Here is an 18462-nt window from a genome sequence, read left to right as displayed (position 1 = left end):
ATTGCTGCCGAAAATTTCTGCAGCAATTCGTTGAAAGTCAAATGCTTTCCGCCGCGGCAAAAACACACAATTTCCTGCGTTTTTTGCGGCAGAAAATGGTGTCTAAATTGCTGCGTTTTTCCCAATGTTAGGAGATGGAGACATCTCCTACAAAAATCGCACCGCAGGTCAATTTCAGCTCAGAAATTTTACGCAAGTGTGGATGAGATTTACTGCATTCTGCTGCGTCTTTTTCGGCTGAAATTCCGTCCGGAAAAAAAACGGCAATTCTGGAGCGTATGGATGAGCGCTTACTGTGCCATAAATTATAAACTACATGTATTAAAACACTATGACTATTTATTTGTACGCCCTTGAAATGCAAGCAACAGATAGATACATCAGTCTGCTTCAAGTTTAGTGGATTGGAAAAATACAAATTAGAAATGCCGAAACATAATTTTAAAATGTTACACAGGCAAAATAAATCTTACAGTATATAAATTTAGGTTTTTAGCCTTTAAATTTGTCCTGTGTGTATGTTTTGCACATTATTTTAAACAATATGAAGTAAAAGTTATATTTTATAAAGCTCTATCATTATTCCAGTGATTCTTTACTAATTCTAAATAGAGTATTTATGCTATAAAAAACCTTTGGTGGAAGGAATAAAAATACCACCTGACATCAATATAAATTTAGGTTGACAGGTTTTAGACATCCAGCTAGAATGGCATTATATATATTTCCATCAGCAAACACATATACGCCAGGCGGTCATGGCCAGGCTATAAATACATATATGAAACACATCACGCAAGGCACCAGGATGAAGCATCGTGTGACGGGAAACGGCTGCCGTGCCTATGTTTGGAGTACTGCGTTTCGCTCCTGCAGTCCATGTGGTTTTCATGGACAGAAAATAATGTGAAGAAACAATGAATCGGTGAGTACCGTATCTATTTTCTGTCTATTTTTGCCATATTATATGATCTTTCAATTAACATGTGTATGACACTGAGCACCATCGCAAATCTTTTGACAATTTTTTTTTCATCGACACATGGATAACGCTACACTTACCATATTGAAGTGTATGGTATATGTGCCAATTGAACTCTTTGTGTGAATACCTATACGCCAGGTTCTCCTCTTCATCATTTCAGTGTTTAAATCTTAGTTGGACATGGCTCTCATAAAATTGGTCTTTATAATGATGATAATTCTGACTGTTATTACTACTGTCCAGTCTTTGTCAAATGGAAATATATTTTGAGTATAGTAGAGTATCATATTAAGTAAATTTCCCTAAATATTTCCTGCTGCCCATAATCATTCCACAAACTCTTCAATCACCTCTTTCTATGGTAGTCTCTTGTAAGTGGGAAAAGGCCCCTACCTAGACTTTATTCACACCTTTAGGCTAGATTCACACGAATGTGTCCGTTTTGCGCACGTAAAAAATGCAGCCTTTTTCTTGCGTTGCAGTTCCGTGTGCCATCAGTGTGTGTTCCGTGTGGCATCGGTTTTTGATGTCAGTGTTGGTGCACATTTTTTTTTTCTCTGCATTTCTTTCGCAACTGGTGCGTGAATCACGGACAGCACACAGATGACGTCCATGTGCTGTCTGTGAATTTCACGCACCAGAATAGGACATGCAGTGAGTTTCACACAACGGACACACGCTGCGTGAAAAATGACACATGGAATAGCCCCATTAAGTTGCATAGGTCCGTGTGCCATCCATTGTTTTCACGCACAGCACACGGACGTATACAACGTTAGTCTGAATAAGGCCGTAAGATGATACATTAGTTCACTTAACTTTTTTTTAAAAAAAGCGCCTGTCCAAAATGGAACAATTGACAGAGATCTTTTCCATTCAACCCTCCACTGAAATCAATGGCCATAGACCTGTCAAACTGAAACACTGTATGCAAAAAGACATCTGTCATAAAAATAGACATTATTGCTCTGTATTTGTTCAATACTATTCCTACTAAAAACAATGAGATTCTTTTCAATGTTAAATTCCTTGCAACTTTTTAAAGCCAAAGTTGAAGGGCATTTACAGTAGCGGCATATAGGTGTGAACTAGCCTTTACGGGTCAAGAATAAATGTCTCTCCTTAGCACTTTACTAAAAACTTTATCTTCTTATGGGATGGATCTACAGGGGGCTGGCGGTACACGTGCTCCAGTACTTGCAGGCCAGGGGAGGCACCAACAAACCACTCTTCCCAGTCCTGGGAAATTATATAGAGGGCTAGAGCAGCACCGTAATATTTGTGCTAGGCGAAGAAAAGCCTAGCTACAACTGTACAGAGCAGTACTACATGGTTCCCATTCATATAAATGGGTGAACAAGTGATGCATGGTTGCACCGAGTCCAACAGAGTGGAAGCTGCTCATTAAATGCATTAGAAAAGTATAACTACACTGGTTGTTTTTTTATGTTTTTTATGTGTCTGAACCAATAACAAGATTGATAACTTAGCACCGTAGCTACAACTCAAGATCAACTACTTTTCTGAACACAGACCTCAGTCTTGACATAGAGAGTATGCCTATGGTTGTTTTTTTTGTACCCACGTTATTATTATTTTTTTAAAGATTTTACAACCAACCCTCCTAAGGCAGGTCCCCCACCACAGAGCTCATTGCTGAGATATTCTCTATGCTGAGAGCACCCCTCCTTTCAATCACTTTTTTTGTGGCTTGGCAGGGGCAATGGGTAATCTTGTTGAAGCATGTCAAGTCACTCATTGAAATCAATAGACATCTACATAAAATGCTTCGCTTAAAATTATACAAAACCTTTAATGGTATTTTTTTACTACCTCTTTTTACGCTTCTTTTATTTTTGGCAACGTACAATTATGTCTTTTAGAAAGAGTAAATGAACCTGTTCGATACAATAGCTGGACTTGTATTTCTATACGTACGTTGGACCCAGCTTCCACTGACAGGGCTAAAATAATTAGGATACAATCCATGAGGTTTTTCAATTTTTTTCAATATTCTCCGGATGGTGTTCACCTACAGGAAAATAAATGAACAATGTTTAATCATGGTTTTTTTTTCACTTCCTGTTGCCACTAAGTAATAAAAATGTGTTTTGAAATTATCTGAATGTACGTTGCTGCTGGCTAAGGTTATAATTCTAGAACATATTTCTTTAGACAAAATATGAAATTTTGTAAATTTTTACCTTCTCAATAAATACTGAGTCTCCAGATAGTTCACTCAGCTTCAAAAACTCCAAGTGCAAGGTTCCAAATTCTGCCAAAATGCTGCTCCCAGCAGATGCCCATCCCCAGCTCCAGTTCAAACCACTGAAAAAATGGTTTTAAAATATATTTGTTAGTTACAATGTAACAGAAGATACAAATAGTGTAGATGAAAAATGCTGTTAAAACTTATGCTCATGTACAGGCATAATGTAAACGCTGCGTAACTTTATAAATACACAATATGTCTTATCTTGTCCTGGTCCAGAGTTAAAGCCTGTATTAGGGTATGTTCACATGGCTTAGCAAAATACGTCTGAAAATACGGAGCTGTTTTCAGGCGAGAACAGCTCCTGATTTTCAGAAGTTTTTGTAGCTACTCGCGTTTTTCGCGGCGAATTTTACGGACGTTATTAGAGCTGTTTTTCAATGGAGTCAATGAAAAACGGCTCCAAAAACGTCCTAAGAAGTGACATGCACTTTTTTTTCGCGGGCGTCTTTTTACGCGCCGTATTTTGACAGCTGCACGTAAAATAACACCTCGTGGGAATAGAACTCCGTAAAACGCATTGAAAGCAATGGGCAGATGTTTGTAGGCGTAATGGAGCCGTTTTTTTCAGGTGTAATTAGAGGCGTAAAACGCCCGAATTACGTCTGAAAACAGTGCGTGTGAACATACCCTTATACTCCAGAGCTGAATTCACAGTTCTACGGGTTGTTACTGGATTCAGACAATAATCTTGTTAATTGACACATTTCTAAGGGTATGTTCACACGCACTAATTACGGATGTAATTCGGGCGTTTTTGCCCCGAAATACATCCACGAAATAGCGCCTCAATAGCGCTGACAAACATCTGCCCATTGAAAACAATGGGCAGACGTTTGTCTGTTCACACGAGGCGTAATTTACGCGCCGCTGTCAAATGACGGCGCGTAAATAGACGCCCGCGTCAAAGAAGTGACCTGTCACTTCTTTGGCCGTAATTGGAGCCGTTATTCATTGACTCCAATGAATAGCAGCGCCAATTACGTCCGTAATGGACAATCCAAGGCCTATTTAGGCCTGAACAATATGGAGCCTCAGTCTCCAGCATCTCCTTCCAAAATGGAAATGCCAGGAGAAGCAACAGGACACGCTGACCGCTCGGATGCCACAAGATCCTCCAGTCTGGTACTTGAAGAGAAGGCAGTACTATAGGGTATGACAAAAAAACCCTCTTTCTTGCTAATACTGTTCTCTTCTCTTGTACATGTGTTTAGGTCAGGGAAGGTCCTAGAAAAAAAAACTGGATAAAACCCGTAACAAAGAGTGCGCAGTTTGTAATAAGAAACTAGCAGCCTCTTATAATAAAAGACTTTCCAAGAATTGTTTCGATAAAATCATCACGGAAGAATCTACAAGTCTGGCCTCAAGCATTAAAGAGATTGTGAGGGCAGAAGTTAGGAACTCCCTAACGTCCCTAAAGAAAAAGAAGGATCTTCCATCCACCTCTTCTAGTCGAGTAGATTTATCCGATTCCTCTGCTGAAGAGGATTTTCAGCTAGAAGAAGAAGGCGAGCTGGGCTCCTCAGATAATTCCTCAGACGAGGACGGGGGGAAGAGTTTGTTCTTAGCAGAAGACATAGACCAGCTTCTTAAAACCGTAAGCGCAACTATGAACATCGATGACCCCAAGGAACCTCGTTCCGTCCAGGAAATAATGTTTGAAGGCCTAGGGCCTAGAAAACAGAGAACCTTCCCTATTCATAAGAATGTCTTAAGCCTCATTAAAAGGGAATGGAAAAATCCAGATAGGAAAGCTGGTATTCCCAACATTTTTAAGAGGAAATATCCCTTTGAAGAAGAGGTCTGCAAGGACTGGGATAATACCCCTAGACTTGACGCCCCAGTGGCAAAAATATCAAGGAAGAATGCTCTTCCATTTGAGGATCTAGGCTCTTTATCTGATCCCATGGATAGAAAAGCCGATTATTACCTCAAGAGAACCTGGGAAGCTTCTACGGGGGCTTTTAAGCCAGGAATTGCAGCCACTTGTGTGGCCAGGTCTCTAAAGATATGGCTAGCGCAATTAGAGCTCCACCTTAGAGATAAAACTTGTAGGGATCAGATCCTCTCCTCCATTCCAATGTTATCTAAGTCAGCAGATTTTTTTTGGCCGACGCCTCGGTAGATTCTGTGCGCCTCTCTGCCAGATCAGTGGCTCTCTCAAACTCTGCCAGGAGGGCTATCTGGCTAAAAACCTGGAAGGGTGACACTGGGTCCAATGGGAAGCTATATGCTATTCCCTGCTCTGGTGACTATTTGTTTGGGCCCCCGCTAGATGACCTGTTAGAAAAAGCGTCTGATAGGAAGAAGGGGTTCCCTACACAAGGGAAACCAATGGATTCCTTTCATCCCAGGAGGTTTAATAAAAGACCTAACCCTAGGGGACAGGAGTCTAGGCCCTCAAAATTTCCTAAGAAATATAAGGGCTTCTTTTTCAGGCCTCAAAACGACCCCAAAAACAGAGAACACCAGCAATGACACCAGAAGGCCCATGGTGGGGGAGGTCGTCTATCCAGGTATTACAGAAATTGGGAAGAAATAACATAAAAACAGGGTACGTCCTGGAATTCAGATCTCCTCCCCCAAACAGATTCTTTCCCACAAAGACCCTAAAAAATTTAGAGAAACAAGAAGTATTAGAGGCAGAAATTCTGTCACATATAAGAAAAGGGATTCTAATTCAAGTCCCAGGTGCAGAGGCAGACCAGGGCTTTTATTTCCCTATCTTCCTGGTGAAGAAACTAGAAGGGAAATACGGGGTCATAATAAATCTAAAGGATTTGAACTCTTATCTAACATACAAAAAATGTTGTATGGAGAGCATTCCTTCTACCATAAGATTGTGTGATGGCATTACTAGACCTGGAGGATGCATATTATCATGTACCAATATGCAGTCCTCACCAGAAATATCTAAGGGTAGCAGTGCCCCTCAACAAGTCTTTGTTTCACCTTCAGTACAGAGTCCTCCCCTTTGGCATTTCACAAGCCCCAAGGGTCTCAGGGCTTTATTTAGGCCATATGACCTCTTTCAGGAAAGCTATGTCTGTACTCGGCCTCATCACGTCATGCATCCCAGCAGTATTATGGGCTCACTTCAGATCCAGGGCTCTACAATGGGACATTCTAAATTAGTGGGACAAGAACAGTCTCTCCCTAGATCAATCCCTCCGCATATCATCAGCAGCCAGGCTGTCTCTCAGATGGTGGTTGAACAGGGAAAACCTCAGGCGGGGCATTCCATGGATAACAACCCCTACTCTAAATATAACCACGGATGCGAGTCCTTGGGGGATGGGGAGCCCACTATGACTCCTCTTTTCTTCAGGGTCAGTGGGATCACCACAAGTCCTCCAAATTCAAGGAACTGGCAGCGGTTTTTCAAACTATGAAAAACTCTATACCAGCAATTTCAGGTCAGAATATAAAGATATATTCGGACAACACGACAACAGTGGCTTATATAAATCATCAAGGGGGGACGAGATCCATACCACTGATGGATTTATCTTCCAAGGTATTTTCTCTGGCAGAGCACCATCTATTGACTCTCTCAGCTGTCCACGTGAAGGGAAGGGACAACCAGGTGGCAGACATCTTAAGCCGAGAAAGGTTACGCCAGTCAGAATGGTCTCTGAATACAGAAATATGTCAGAAGATTGTTTACAGATGGGGGAATCCTTCAATAGACCTGTTTGCGGCCAGAGGAAACAGGAAGGTCAAGAGATTCTTCTCCCTGGATCCATCAGAACACCCGATAGCAATAGATGCATTCTCCCAGTGTTGGAGTCAAGAGAGGGGTTATGCCTTTCCCCCCCTATGTCTTCTCCCAAGGGTGATGAGAAAGATCAGGGAAGAGAAAGCTTCAATAATCCTGATAGTCCCCTTCTGGCCAAAAAGACCATGGTTCACATGGTTAAGGAAAATGTCCTCAGACTAACATTGGATTCTTCCGACCATACCAGATCTCCTATACCAGGGCCCAGTCATGCACCCAGAAATGCAAAAACTTCATCTGACAGCCTGAGACTGAAAGGGTAATCTTTAGACAGAGAGGATTCTCAGAGTCTGTCATTTCTACTCTGCTAGCGAGTAGGAAAAAGGTTACCTTTGAAATATATCTAAGGGCCTGGAAAGCATTCACAAATTTTGCAGGGTTGAGCATAAATCCTCTAAACAAACCAGATATCCCTTTGATATGAGGTTTTCTCCAGGCAGAATTAAATAAAAACCTCAAGCACAGCACCTTAAGGCTGGGTTCACACGTGGCGGAATTTCACTTGAATTCCGCTGCGGACACTCCGCAGCGTTAATCCGCAGCGGAGCCGTTTCTCCATTGACTTCCACTTAAATTTAGAAGTGTTCGTTTAGACGATGCGTAAAATTCCGCTGCGGAGCATAGGCTGCGGAGCGGAATTTGGTGTCCGCAGCATGCTCTGTCTGTTGCGGAGCAGTGGCGGACTGGTTGCGGACTCATGGCGGAATTTCTCCATTGACTTCAATGGAGATTCTAAATTCCGCAATGAAGTCCGCAGCTGTCATGCACATGTTATGTGTGCTGCGGATGCGTCTTGCTTTTTTAACATGACATTTCTTCATTCTGGCTGGACCTATGTATTTCTAGGTCTACAGCCAGACTGAGGAAGTCAATGGGGCTCCCGGAATTACAGGAGCGTTGCTAGGAGACGTCAGTAAATAGTCACTGTCCAGGGTGCTGAAAGAGTTAAGCGATCGGCAGTAACTGTTTCTGCACCCTGGATAGTGACTACCGATCCCAATATACAGCAACCTGTAAAAAAATAGAAGTTCATACTTACCGAGAACTCCCTGCTTCTGTCTCCAGTCCAGCTTCCCAGGATGACGTTTCAGTCTAAGTGACAGCTGCAGCCAATCACAGGCTGCAGCGGTCACATGGAATGCCGCGTCATCCAGGGAGGTAGGGCTGGATGCCGAAAGAGGGACGCGTCACCAAGACAACGGCCGGTAAGTATGAAATTCGTTTACTTTCACTAGGGAAAGTGCTGTCCCTTCTCTCTATCCTGCACTGATAGAGAGAAGGGAAGCACTTTTCCCGCAGTCCGCAGCAGCTAGTCCGCATCAATTTACTGCACATTTTGGGCAGATCCGCAGCCGTAATCCGCAACCCGGATTAGGTGCGGCATTGATGCGGACAGTTGCGGAGGAAATCCGCCACGTGGGGGCATGCCCTAAAGGTTCAGATATCCGCACTAAATTCCTTCTTTGATTTCAGATTGGCAGAACACCCCTGGGTTAGGAGATTCCTGACGGCCTCCTCTAGACTTAAGCCCCAGATTAGATCCTCAGTTCCTCCTTGGGACTTAAATATTGTTCTCCAGGCCATGACAAATCCACCGTTCGAACCACTAGACTTTATAACCATAGAAATGCTGACGCTCCTGTTAGCCATTACATCGGCTTGTAGAGTAAATGAGATTCAGGCCCTTTCTGCCTTTCCTCCATATACTCTACAATTAGATGAGGGGGTCATCTTAAAAACCATAACGGGATTTCTTCCTAAAATAGTCTCCCCGTTTCATCTAGACCAAGAAATTGTTCTTCCCCACTTTTTGTAATTCCACGAAAAATCCAAGGGAACAGCAGTTTAACTGCCTTTACGTAAGAAGGTGCCCAGTCCAATACCTAGAGATCACTAAAGATTTAAGAACCTCAGAAAATCTGTTTGTCCAGTTCCAGGGTCTCAACAAGGGTTCGGCAGCCAGTAGATCCACTATAGCGAGATGGATTAAACAGACAATACATTTAGCCTATGTAAGTCAGAATCTCCAGCCTGCAGAGTTCTTCGGAGCCCACTCCACCAGGGCTGTGTCCACTTCCTGGGCTGAGAGAGCAGAAGCATCCTTAGATCAGATATGCAAGGCTGCTTTCCTCACACCTTCCTCAGGCATTACCAATTACAACTGCATACAGCCTCTGACTTGGCCTTTCGTAGAAAGGTACTACAAGCTGTGGTCCCACCCTAAATTTTGACTTATATTGTACATCTCCAGGGGTGCTGTCATAGGTGAAAAGGTAAAAGATTGATTACTTACCGGTAATCGGTTTTTCATGAACCTATGACAGCATCCCTCTGTTACCCTCCCTAATTCTTGTAGCGTATATAGTCCTCATAAGGTTGAGTGCCAACATAAATACAAAGGGATTCCTTGTAAATACTGTATATATGAAAGCGTGAGGTATTTCCACTTGAGTGGCGCAAAAAAAATATAAAAATGTAAAAATAAATAAATAAATAAATAAATAAATATATATATATATATATATATATATATATATATATATATATATATATATATATATATACACTACCGTTCAAAAGTTTGGGGTCACCAAGACAATTTTGTGTTTTCCATGAAAACTCACACTTATATTTATCAAATGAGTTGCAAAATGACTAGAAAATATAGTCAAGACATTGACAAGGTTAGAAATAATGATTTTTATTTGAAATAATAATTTTCTCCTTCGAACTATGCTTTCGTCAAAGAATGCTCCATTTGCAGCAATTACAGCATTGCAGACCTTTGGCATTCTAGCTGTTAATTTGCTGAGGTAATCGGGAGAAATTTCACCCCATGCTCCCAGAAGCCCCTCCCACAAGTTGGATTGGCTTGATGGGCACTTCTTGCGTACCATACTGTCAAGCTGCTCCCACAACAGCTCTATGGGGTTGAGATCTGGTGACTGCGCTGGCCACTCCATTACAGATAGAATACCAGCTGCCTGCTTCTTCCCTAAATAGTTCTTGCATAATTTGGAGGTGTGCTTTGGGTCATTGTCCTGTTGTAGGATGAAATTGGCTCCAATCAAGCGCTGTCCACAGGGTATGACATGGCGTTGCAAAATGGAGTGATAGCCTTCCTTATTCAAAATCCCTTTTACCTTGTACAAATCTCCCACTTTACCAGCACCAAATCAACCCCAGACCATCACATTACCTCCACCATGCTTGACAGATGGCGTCAGGCACTCTTCCAGCATCTTTTCAGTTGTTCTGCATCTCACAAATGTTCTTCTATGTGATCCAAACACCTCAAACTTCGATTCGTCTGTCCATAACACTTTTTTCCAATCTACCTCTGTCCAATGTCTGTGTGCTTTTGCCCATATTAATCTTTTCCTTTTATTAGCCAGTCTCAGATATGGCTTTTTCTTTGCCACTCTGCCCTGAAGGCCAGCATCCCGGAGTCGCCTCTTCACTGTAGATGTTGACACTGGCGTTTTGTGGGTACTATTTAATGAAGCTGCCAGTTGAGGACCTGTGAGGCGTCTATTTCTCAAACTAGAGACTCTAATTTACTTGTCTTGTTGCTCAGTTGTGCAGCAGGGCCTCCCACTTCTCTTTCTACTCTGGTTAGAGCCTGTGTGTGCTGTCCTCTGAAGGGAGTAGTACACACCATTGTAGGAAATCTTCAGTTTCTTGGCAATTTCTCGCATGGAATAGCCTTCATTTCTAAGAACAAGAATAGACTGTCGAGTTTCACATGAAAGCGCTCTTTTTCTAGCCATTTTGAGAGTTTAATCGAACCCACAAATGTAATGCTCCAGATTCTCAACTAGCTCAAAGGAAGGTCAGTTTTATAGCTCTTCTAAACAGCAAAACTGTTTACAGTGGTGCTAACATAATTGCACAAGGGTTTTCAAGTGTTTTCTAATCATCCATTAGCCTTCTAACACAGTTAGCAAACACAATGTACCATTAGAACACTGGAGTGATGGTTGCTGGAAATGTGCCTCTATACACCTATGTAGATATTGCATTAAAAACCAGACGTTTGCAGATAGAATAGTCATTTAGCACATTAACAATATATAGAGTGTATTTCTGATTAATTTAATGTTATCTTCATTGAAAAAAACTGTGCTTTTCTTTCAAAAATAAGGAAATTTCTAAGTGACCCTAAACTTTTGAACGGTAGTGTATATATATATATATATCACCCTGAGTTCTTCCTAAGACTGGGTGTGTGGAGAGGTGTGTCCTTTTTTGTATCCTCAGGCTTCCTGTCCAGCAAATGGGATGTGTCATGCCCATGGCCGCGGGCCATCAGGTTCACTCACCTCCTGATGCCCGCAGCCATGGAACTGTGAGCGCTGGCCCCATCTCCTCAAGAGATGCCTGCGCTCACTTCCGCTTCTCCCAGCCGAGTCCCGTAGGGTGCGCGCGCACTCTCATGCCCGCTCTTAAAGGGCCAGCGCTAGCACCTGAAATTAAGTCAAAATTAGCCCATAAGCACCCTGGACTTTAAAGGAACAGTGTCATCACAATTTTTTTTTTAATATGTTAAAGATGTTAGTGCTTTATTAAAAACGTTTATATTTATTTGTGTGTTTGTGTTTTACTTTTTCTTATTTTTACACTTTTTCTTCCCTATGGGGGCTGCCATTTTTTTTTCCATTTCTGTATGTGTCGATTAACGACACATACAGACATGGAATACGGCAGCCCCAGTCCCATAGGGACTGCGAACGGGGCCCGTTCCATCCACTAACATGTACGCCGTCTGTGTGGGAACTGCGCATGCGCCGCTCCCACACAGTCCAATTTGAAATGCGCGCCGTCCGGCGCCATTTTCCTGTGGACCGGAAGTCGCGGCCGGACAGTAAGATTACTACTTCCGGTCGCGGCTTCCGGACTTGTGCACTTGGACCAGCGGCAGCAGACGGAGCGGACGGGCCGGAGGGAGCCGCGGCGGCAGGAGCAGGTAAGAGATTTCTATGTATGTTCGTGTTTGTGTACGTTTACTACTGTATGTAAACCTACTACACTGTGTGTTAGCTCAAAAAATGGCGACACACAGTGTAGGAGGTTAGACCGTTCAAACCCCTCGTTTATCCCGGCACTAGCCAGGATAAAGGAGGGGGGGGGATGCTGAGAGCTCACTAGAGCGAGGGCTTTTTACCCAATTTTGCAATGCTGCAATTTTGGGAATAGCTCCATCTAGTGACCAGCAATGGGAAATATTATAAATTAGAATTAATTTATAATATTTCCTGACTCGTGAAAAAAATAAAAAAAATTTGAACAATGTTTAATCACCTATACACTAACTGTTTAATTAAAAAAAAACAAACATGTTTTTCTGGCAACACATTCCCTTTAAGAGGGGCCCAGCCCCTTCCTGCCTTGCCTGAGCCTTGTTGTCGTTTCCCTAGTCTGTCTATGCAAATGGTCTCCTAAGTGTTTTCCAGTTCCCAGTGTTTCCCGTTCCTGCTACCTTTATCCTGTGCTATCCTGATCAAGTGCCGTGTTGAGCTGAAGTCCTGCTGTGCTATATACCACGCCTGTCCTGCTACACCACGCCTGGCACCTGCCTACTGCCTAGTCCCAGCTGAGCCTGTCTTGCTACTGTCTGAGGTACCACAGGTACACTATACGTACTATAGACTGTGACCTGTGTCCTGTTGGCCAGCTGCCATACCATCAAGACAGTACAGTCCAGTGGGTCCACGTACCCAACGTTACAGGATGTCTCTCCAGGGGTGCTGTCATAGGTTCATGAAAAATCGATTACCGGTAAGTAATCAATCTTTTTCCTATATCAGATTAGTCTACAGAATGTGAATTACCAGAGCAAGCTCTGGGCAGACAGTGAGTCACATAGGAATGCCGGGAGCTTTCAGCTCTGAGACCTGCAGAATTGTGAATACAGCTCTGAACTATAATACAGGCTGCAACTCAGGATCAGTACAATATAGATAATGCAATTTATATACAAAATCACTCAACTTTCTATGTAGATACATTTTTAATTGGGAACTACAATCAACGCACATTTTAAGTAAATGTTAATCTTCAATATAACTTTAGAAAAAATCTAATTCTAAAATAAACATTAAAGGAGTATTGCAGTTTCAGCAAACAAATGTTATTCTTTGTATAATAAAAAAAACCTCTGTATATCAATTCCTCAAAGAGGAATTGATTGATTGATTACTTTCATTGCATATAAATCTGTCCTGGTCATGTGATGAACACACAGGTGCAGGGCTCGTTACATTACAGTTATTAGACCTGAGTCGAATGACAGCAAACAGAGATCTTGAAAAAATGTGAGGGTGTGATACAGAAAGTAGGTTGCGAATTTGTATAACTTTTCATTATGCAAAGAATTACATTTACTTGCTAAAAATCAGAATACCCCTTTAAAAGTTTTGTGTAATTTATAAAATGGAGTTATTTATGAAGTCCTAAGTCTAAATTAGTTTTTCTTACTTTGGTTTATAAGAGAATAAAGACATTCGGAGAGATACAGATGGCGGCAACACATTAAGTAGTTATTAGATCTCTCATTGATTAAATGTTTCAATAATGTTTTAGCCGAAATTATCTTGTCAAGGAAAGGATACTAGGAGTGACAGCAAATGACGCATTTGTGCATTGGGTCATAATCAGGATCATTGTTTTTTCTTCTTAGAGTACTTTAGGAAAGATATCTTGCGGACTACAAACTGTTTTTAATTTTTTAATATGAGCTTTCTCAGTTACACTCTGCAAGTACCTCAACAATTTCTCAAAAAACATTTTAAGAATTTCTCAGATAGGAATTGTGAACGTGGAATTGCCCTCTCAGCTACAGCAATGTTCAAAATGGTGTTACTTAAACAAATGGGTAATGCTCTTAATACTAAAGCAGCAGAGATGGTGTAAAGTCCTGTTTGACTGGGTTTTTGTATGGGTCCATGCACCCAGCATTGCTATATGCCCAGACCCTGTATGGCAGAACACATGTAGTCTCTATGGGTCAGTGTGCTGCTGAATGGTGCCTGCATAAAGCGAATATTCTCCTCTGGAAGCAATGCTTCTAGGGGACAATACGGTAAGTGTTGTCGGATGTTGACGTACATATACGAGCTCGAACATGTTGAGTACAACATTACTGACTAGATTTAGTAAGGAAAGACCATGCAAACATAAACTATACCAGAAATGACCAAATTCTGTATATTACTCTAAGTGACTGTCTAATTTTACCACGAGATAGAAATAGCTGCAGATTAATTCAATACATATGTTAAATTAAAAAACACAGTAAACTCTGTAAAGGGTGAATGTTAACTATACTTCTAACCTGTTTTGGCATACAACACATACCAATGCGCTGTCTTTATGTGGAAATCTCTGGAATAATCTGAGCTGTCATAAATGGCGTGTAGTCATCATTGTCCTTGTGTCGTGCTTAGTTGCTATCCAGTGCCTAAGCACTATATAATACCTTTTTTTTTCTTCCAATATTGGCACGTGAATGAAGTTATTGGCCCTCCTGTGGATCTATTTAACTTTTTCTGTGCACTAATTTCCAAGAGTAAGATAGTTACCGATATCCTACTTCGTTATTAATAATGATTTGCTTGTCTTTATGACCTTGACCCACGGCAAAACTCTTGAAATAGAAACTAGAGACCCTGACCTTATCTTTTCCCAATTTTTCTTGGCTGTAGCTGTCACCCAGAGAGACACCTGCCACTCTCCAGTGAAGTCTATTCCTTCAACAGACTCAATTCAGCCAGCACAAATCAATGATAAGAAAAATCAAAGATGACAGCCCAGTAATAACAGTCCCCAGTTATCTTCAGGGTATACTGAATGTATAAAAATGTATTTTCACAATATATCATTAGTAATATGAGAATGATTACCAGCATGGCTACGTTTAGAGAAGAAGGCCACCAAATTGTAAAGTAGATTTGTTTCTAATTTGCACATAAATTAACAGATGCCTCCATTCAGATCTATTTATTTTACTATCATCTAAATAAATAAAAGGGACAAGTTTGTTTAGCATCAGACTATTTATAAGGAAGATACACAAAAATACATGAAGAAAATCGTCCTTACTTTCCAAGGTTGATAATACCACGAGGGATTCCAGTAGGCGTACTAAATGCTGGTAATAGTTTCTTCCCAAGAACAACTGCTTTTTCCCGGAAAACCTGTAACCAATGCATTATTTGGTTTGTTTCAAATCAGGCATTGCTTAAATTCACATTATCGTATTATATATTCTAATTAATTATTACATTTATATATAAAAATGTCTCTCATTAAAAAAATTAACTACACAGCACAGTTTAAAGGAGACCTGGCGTCATAGTTTCCCCAATGAAAAGAACATAGGGCAATGTACAGATCTTCTTAACAGTGCTAGAGATAACCTCTTACTCTATAGGGAGGATTAGCGCCTCCAAATCTTTACTGAGACTAATGCAAATGATAGAAGAACCATTGTTGGTATTGGCAGCAGGAACATTTTTGGGGCTACAATCTTCCCTTTGCAACGATTATTGAAAATAAAAAGAGGTCATCCTTGGCACTGTTTAGAGAACTCACATACCCTACTATGGCTGGGGTACTGCAGAGACACAGGTTTTTTGTAGAACAGTGACTATGAAATATATTTATTAAAAGGTGAAGCTATACTTTAATAGGTTAGCATTAGATGGAAAATATCTGGCAGTTACTGTTGTTTTTTTTCCTAATAAAGGAAAGTATTTCTTATTATAATTTGAATCATTCTTTCAGTCTTCTAAAGGTATCATTTTTCAGTGTAAAAATAGAGAATGCAACATTTGGGTAAGGATCAGGCTAATACATTGTGCAAAAAGGAAGCTGGCGCACATTCATATTTCTGGTCCTTGCTGCCAGGGTATGGCAGCCAGGGCCTAGCACTCATGTATTCTGGGTGAATATGTGTTGTTTTTTTTGTGTTATTTTGGAGGGGCCAGAGGGGGAACAAGCAGTCAGGGGATTTTTTGCCTCTCTGCCGGAGTTATCCTTTAGGGTAAGAACACACACAACATATACACTCTGGATCTTCCGCAACGGATTTCATTGAGGAAAATCTGCAGAGTAGTACAGTAGCAGAAAGGGTGGATGAGTTTTGACCAAATCTCATTCACACACAGTGGAAAAAAATGTATGTTTTCTTAATCTGCAGCATGTCAATTTATTCAGCGGAGTCGCTGCTCTTCTGTTGCGAGTTTTCCCCATTGAATTTAATAGGGAGGTAAAACCCACAACAAATAGCCATGTGGTGCAACTTTTGAAGTAAAAACGCTGCGATTCCGCTGCAAAAATTGCCAATGAGAAAAAAAAACACTTTTTTAAAATTTAAAATTAATAAGAAATCTTATACTTACCACCGGGCGTTGTAATAGTGATGCAATCCACTGTTCTGTACCGGGCTGTACTCAGACCAGAAGGACGCATCTCCATGACAACGCCCGGGTGGTAAGTATAAACTTTCCCTGCAGTATTTTCACAGGGGATATTCCGCCCAAAAAACTGCGCCACCATTTGGTGCAGTTTTTCGGGCAGAATTCCCTGTGGTTTCCAGGACGGATACGCTGTGTGCTTTTATGCATCCTATCCTCCCTTAGGATAGGCCTTCAATATCAGATCGTGTGTGTCTGTCTACCGGCACTCCATCATCTGCATGTAGAGTGCTTCACTTTATGCAGCTAGTCGGAAAGGGGTGTCGGGAGTTGGACCCTAACAATCAGATATTTGAACCTGTCCTAAGGATATGCCATCAATATTACAGTCCTGGAAAACCCGTTTAATACCTTTAATAGAGATTGCCCAGATGGATATGCATATACCTTTAAATGGCTATAGGGCTTATAGAGGTAGCAGTCGGAATAGCCTTCTGCCACATAACATTTTTAACAAATATGGTATTATCTTTCTTGAAATAGTATTAAATAAGTCTTTACCATCATGGATCAGAGGCAAATCATTACAACAGCTTCTTCATAGTTCCTTCAGCATATAAAACACAAACATGTTTTACATGATTGAGACTTTGATGATTGTAATCTGCACTTTGTGAGATGGAATCAGCTGAGACAATACCCCTGAGATGTTTAATTAATATTTCATGATCGTATGTATGCGTTGTAATCAGCTGCGTGTGGAAAATCGAAGGAAGTAACGAAAATAGCACTAAAACGGCAGAACATTGTGAATAAACAGCTGATTTCTAAAGCAAATATAGAAAACGGTACCAATGAAGAGCACAGGGCTCTGATTTATCGACATAGGACACCATTGTACCAGATTATATTTTAGTTTAGCTTTGTAAACCTAAATAGGAATGATATGTGCACAATTTTGTTAGGCATATTTATGCCAAAAACAGTCTGAAGAAAATAGACTATCTACTATGACCTTTAGGATTTATATTATACTGTATATTGTTTAAAGACATTTTTATTTTTTATGGCAATATGGTGGCTCAAATGTTACTGGTTAGTACTTCTGGGGCCATGGGTAGGTCAATATATCTGCGTGTCCTATCTGTGTTCATGTAGGTTTTTCCCCAGTATTATAGTTTCCTCCCACACTTCACAGATATGCTTAAAGGGGTTGTATGAATTTAAAGAGAAATTTTTTAGAAACAGCGCCACTCTTGTTCATGGGCTGTATCTGGTATTGAAGGTCGGCCCCATTCTCTTGAATGGGGCTGAACAGCAATACGGACAAAGCCCATAATCAAGACTGACGCCGTTTCTGGAAAAAAAAGTACAGTTTTTTGTTTTTTTTAAATCTCATACAACAGTTGATTCCTATGCAACTGGCCCTAATATGTTTGTGATATAAAGACTTATGTGAGTGCATTCAATGTACCAGGCTGAAGAATATGTCAGTACTATATAAATGCATAAGGGGAATTCTGCCCTTCTGAAGTATGTTTCATACTGTCAATACTTATTACAGAGATGTATATTAAATGGAATTTTCTCTCACCTCTTTTCCTGACAGGTAGTAAGCAGAGAGCAACCCTCCTATGTAACGGATGTTAACTTCAAACAATGAAGCCTCTCCATTCTAATAAAAAAAGATATATAATGCAATATGAAGGATAGATGCGTTTACAATTTCTGTACCTAGAAATCCGTCAAACATCTTTATCTATCATTCTCACAGTACTGTATAATCACAAAAGTTGATCAGAGTAGTTGAATCCAGGGGGAGACACTTCTTCAGCTTGTAGGGTAGTCAACAGGACAATTCATTAAAGCATGAAATAGATGTCTGAGTGGGTTATAAATTACATTTCAGGAAAGCTCTACAAAACTAACAGGCTTAACCAAGTGGAAAATATGCTTCCATTGTGTTACCAAACGGTTTTCAAGAATAGGCTATATTAATTTTTTATTTTTT

General features: G+C 40.8%; 1 protein-coding gene across 1 annotated transcript in view; it reads right to left on the bottom strand.

Annotated features, from left to right (window-relative positions):
• LOC142742956 (mannosyl-oligosaccharide 1,2-alpha-mannosidase IA-like) overlaps nt 1-18462 on the bottom strand; it is a 97332-nt gene that overhangs the window by 24093 nt on the left and 54777 nt on the right. The window contains exons 5-8 of the mRNA XM_075853232.1: nt 18046-18126; nt 15136-15230; nt 3190-3313; nt 2924-3017 (exon numbers count right to left, since the gene is read on the bottom strand). Of these exons, the coding sequence (XP_075709347.1) occupies nt 2924-3017; nt 3190-3313; nt 15136-15230; nt 18046-18126 (394 nt within the window). The remainder of the gene's footprint in view (nt 1-2923; nt 3018-3189; nt 3314-15135; nt 15231-18045; nt 18127-18462) is intronic.

Source organism: Rhinoderma darwinii, chromosome 2, assembly GCF_050947455.1.
Source record: "Rhinoderma darwinii isolate aRhiDar2 chromosome 2, aRhiDar2.hap1, whole genome shotgun sequence".
In the NCBI taxonomy this organism is placed as follows: domain Eukaryota; kingdom Metazoa; phylum Chordata; class Amphibia; order Anura; family Rhinodermatidae; genus Rhinoderma; species Rhinoderma darwinii.
The sequence above is the reverse complement of the archived record's forward strand: the minus strand, read 5'-3'. Positions and strand labels throughout refer to the sequence as shown.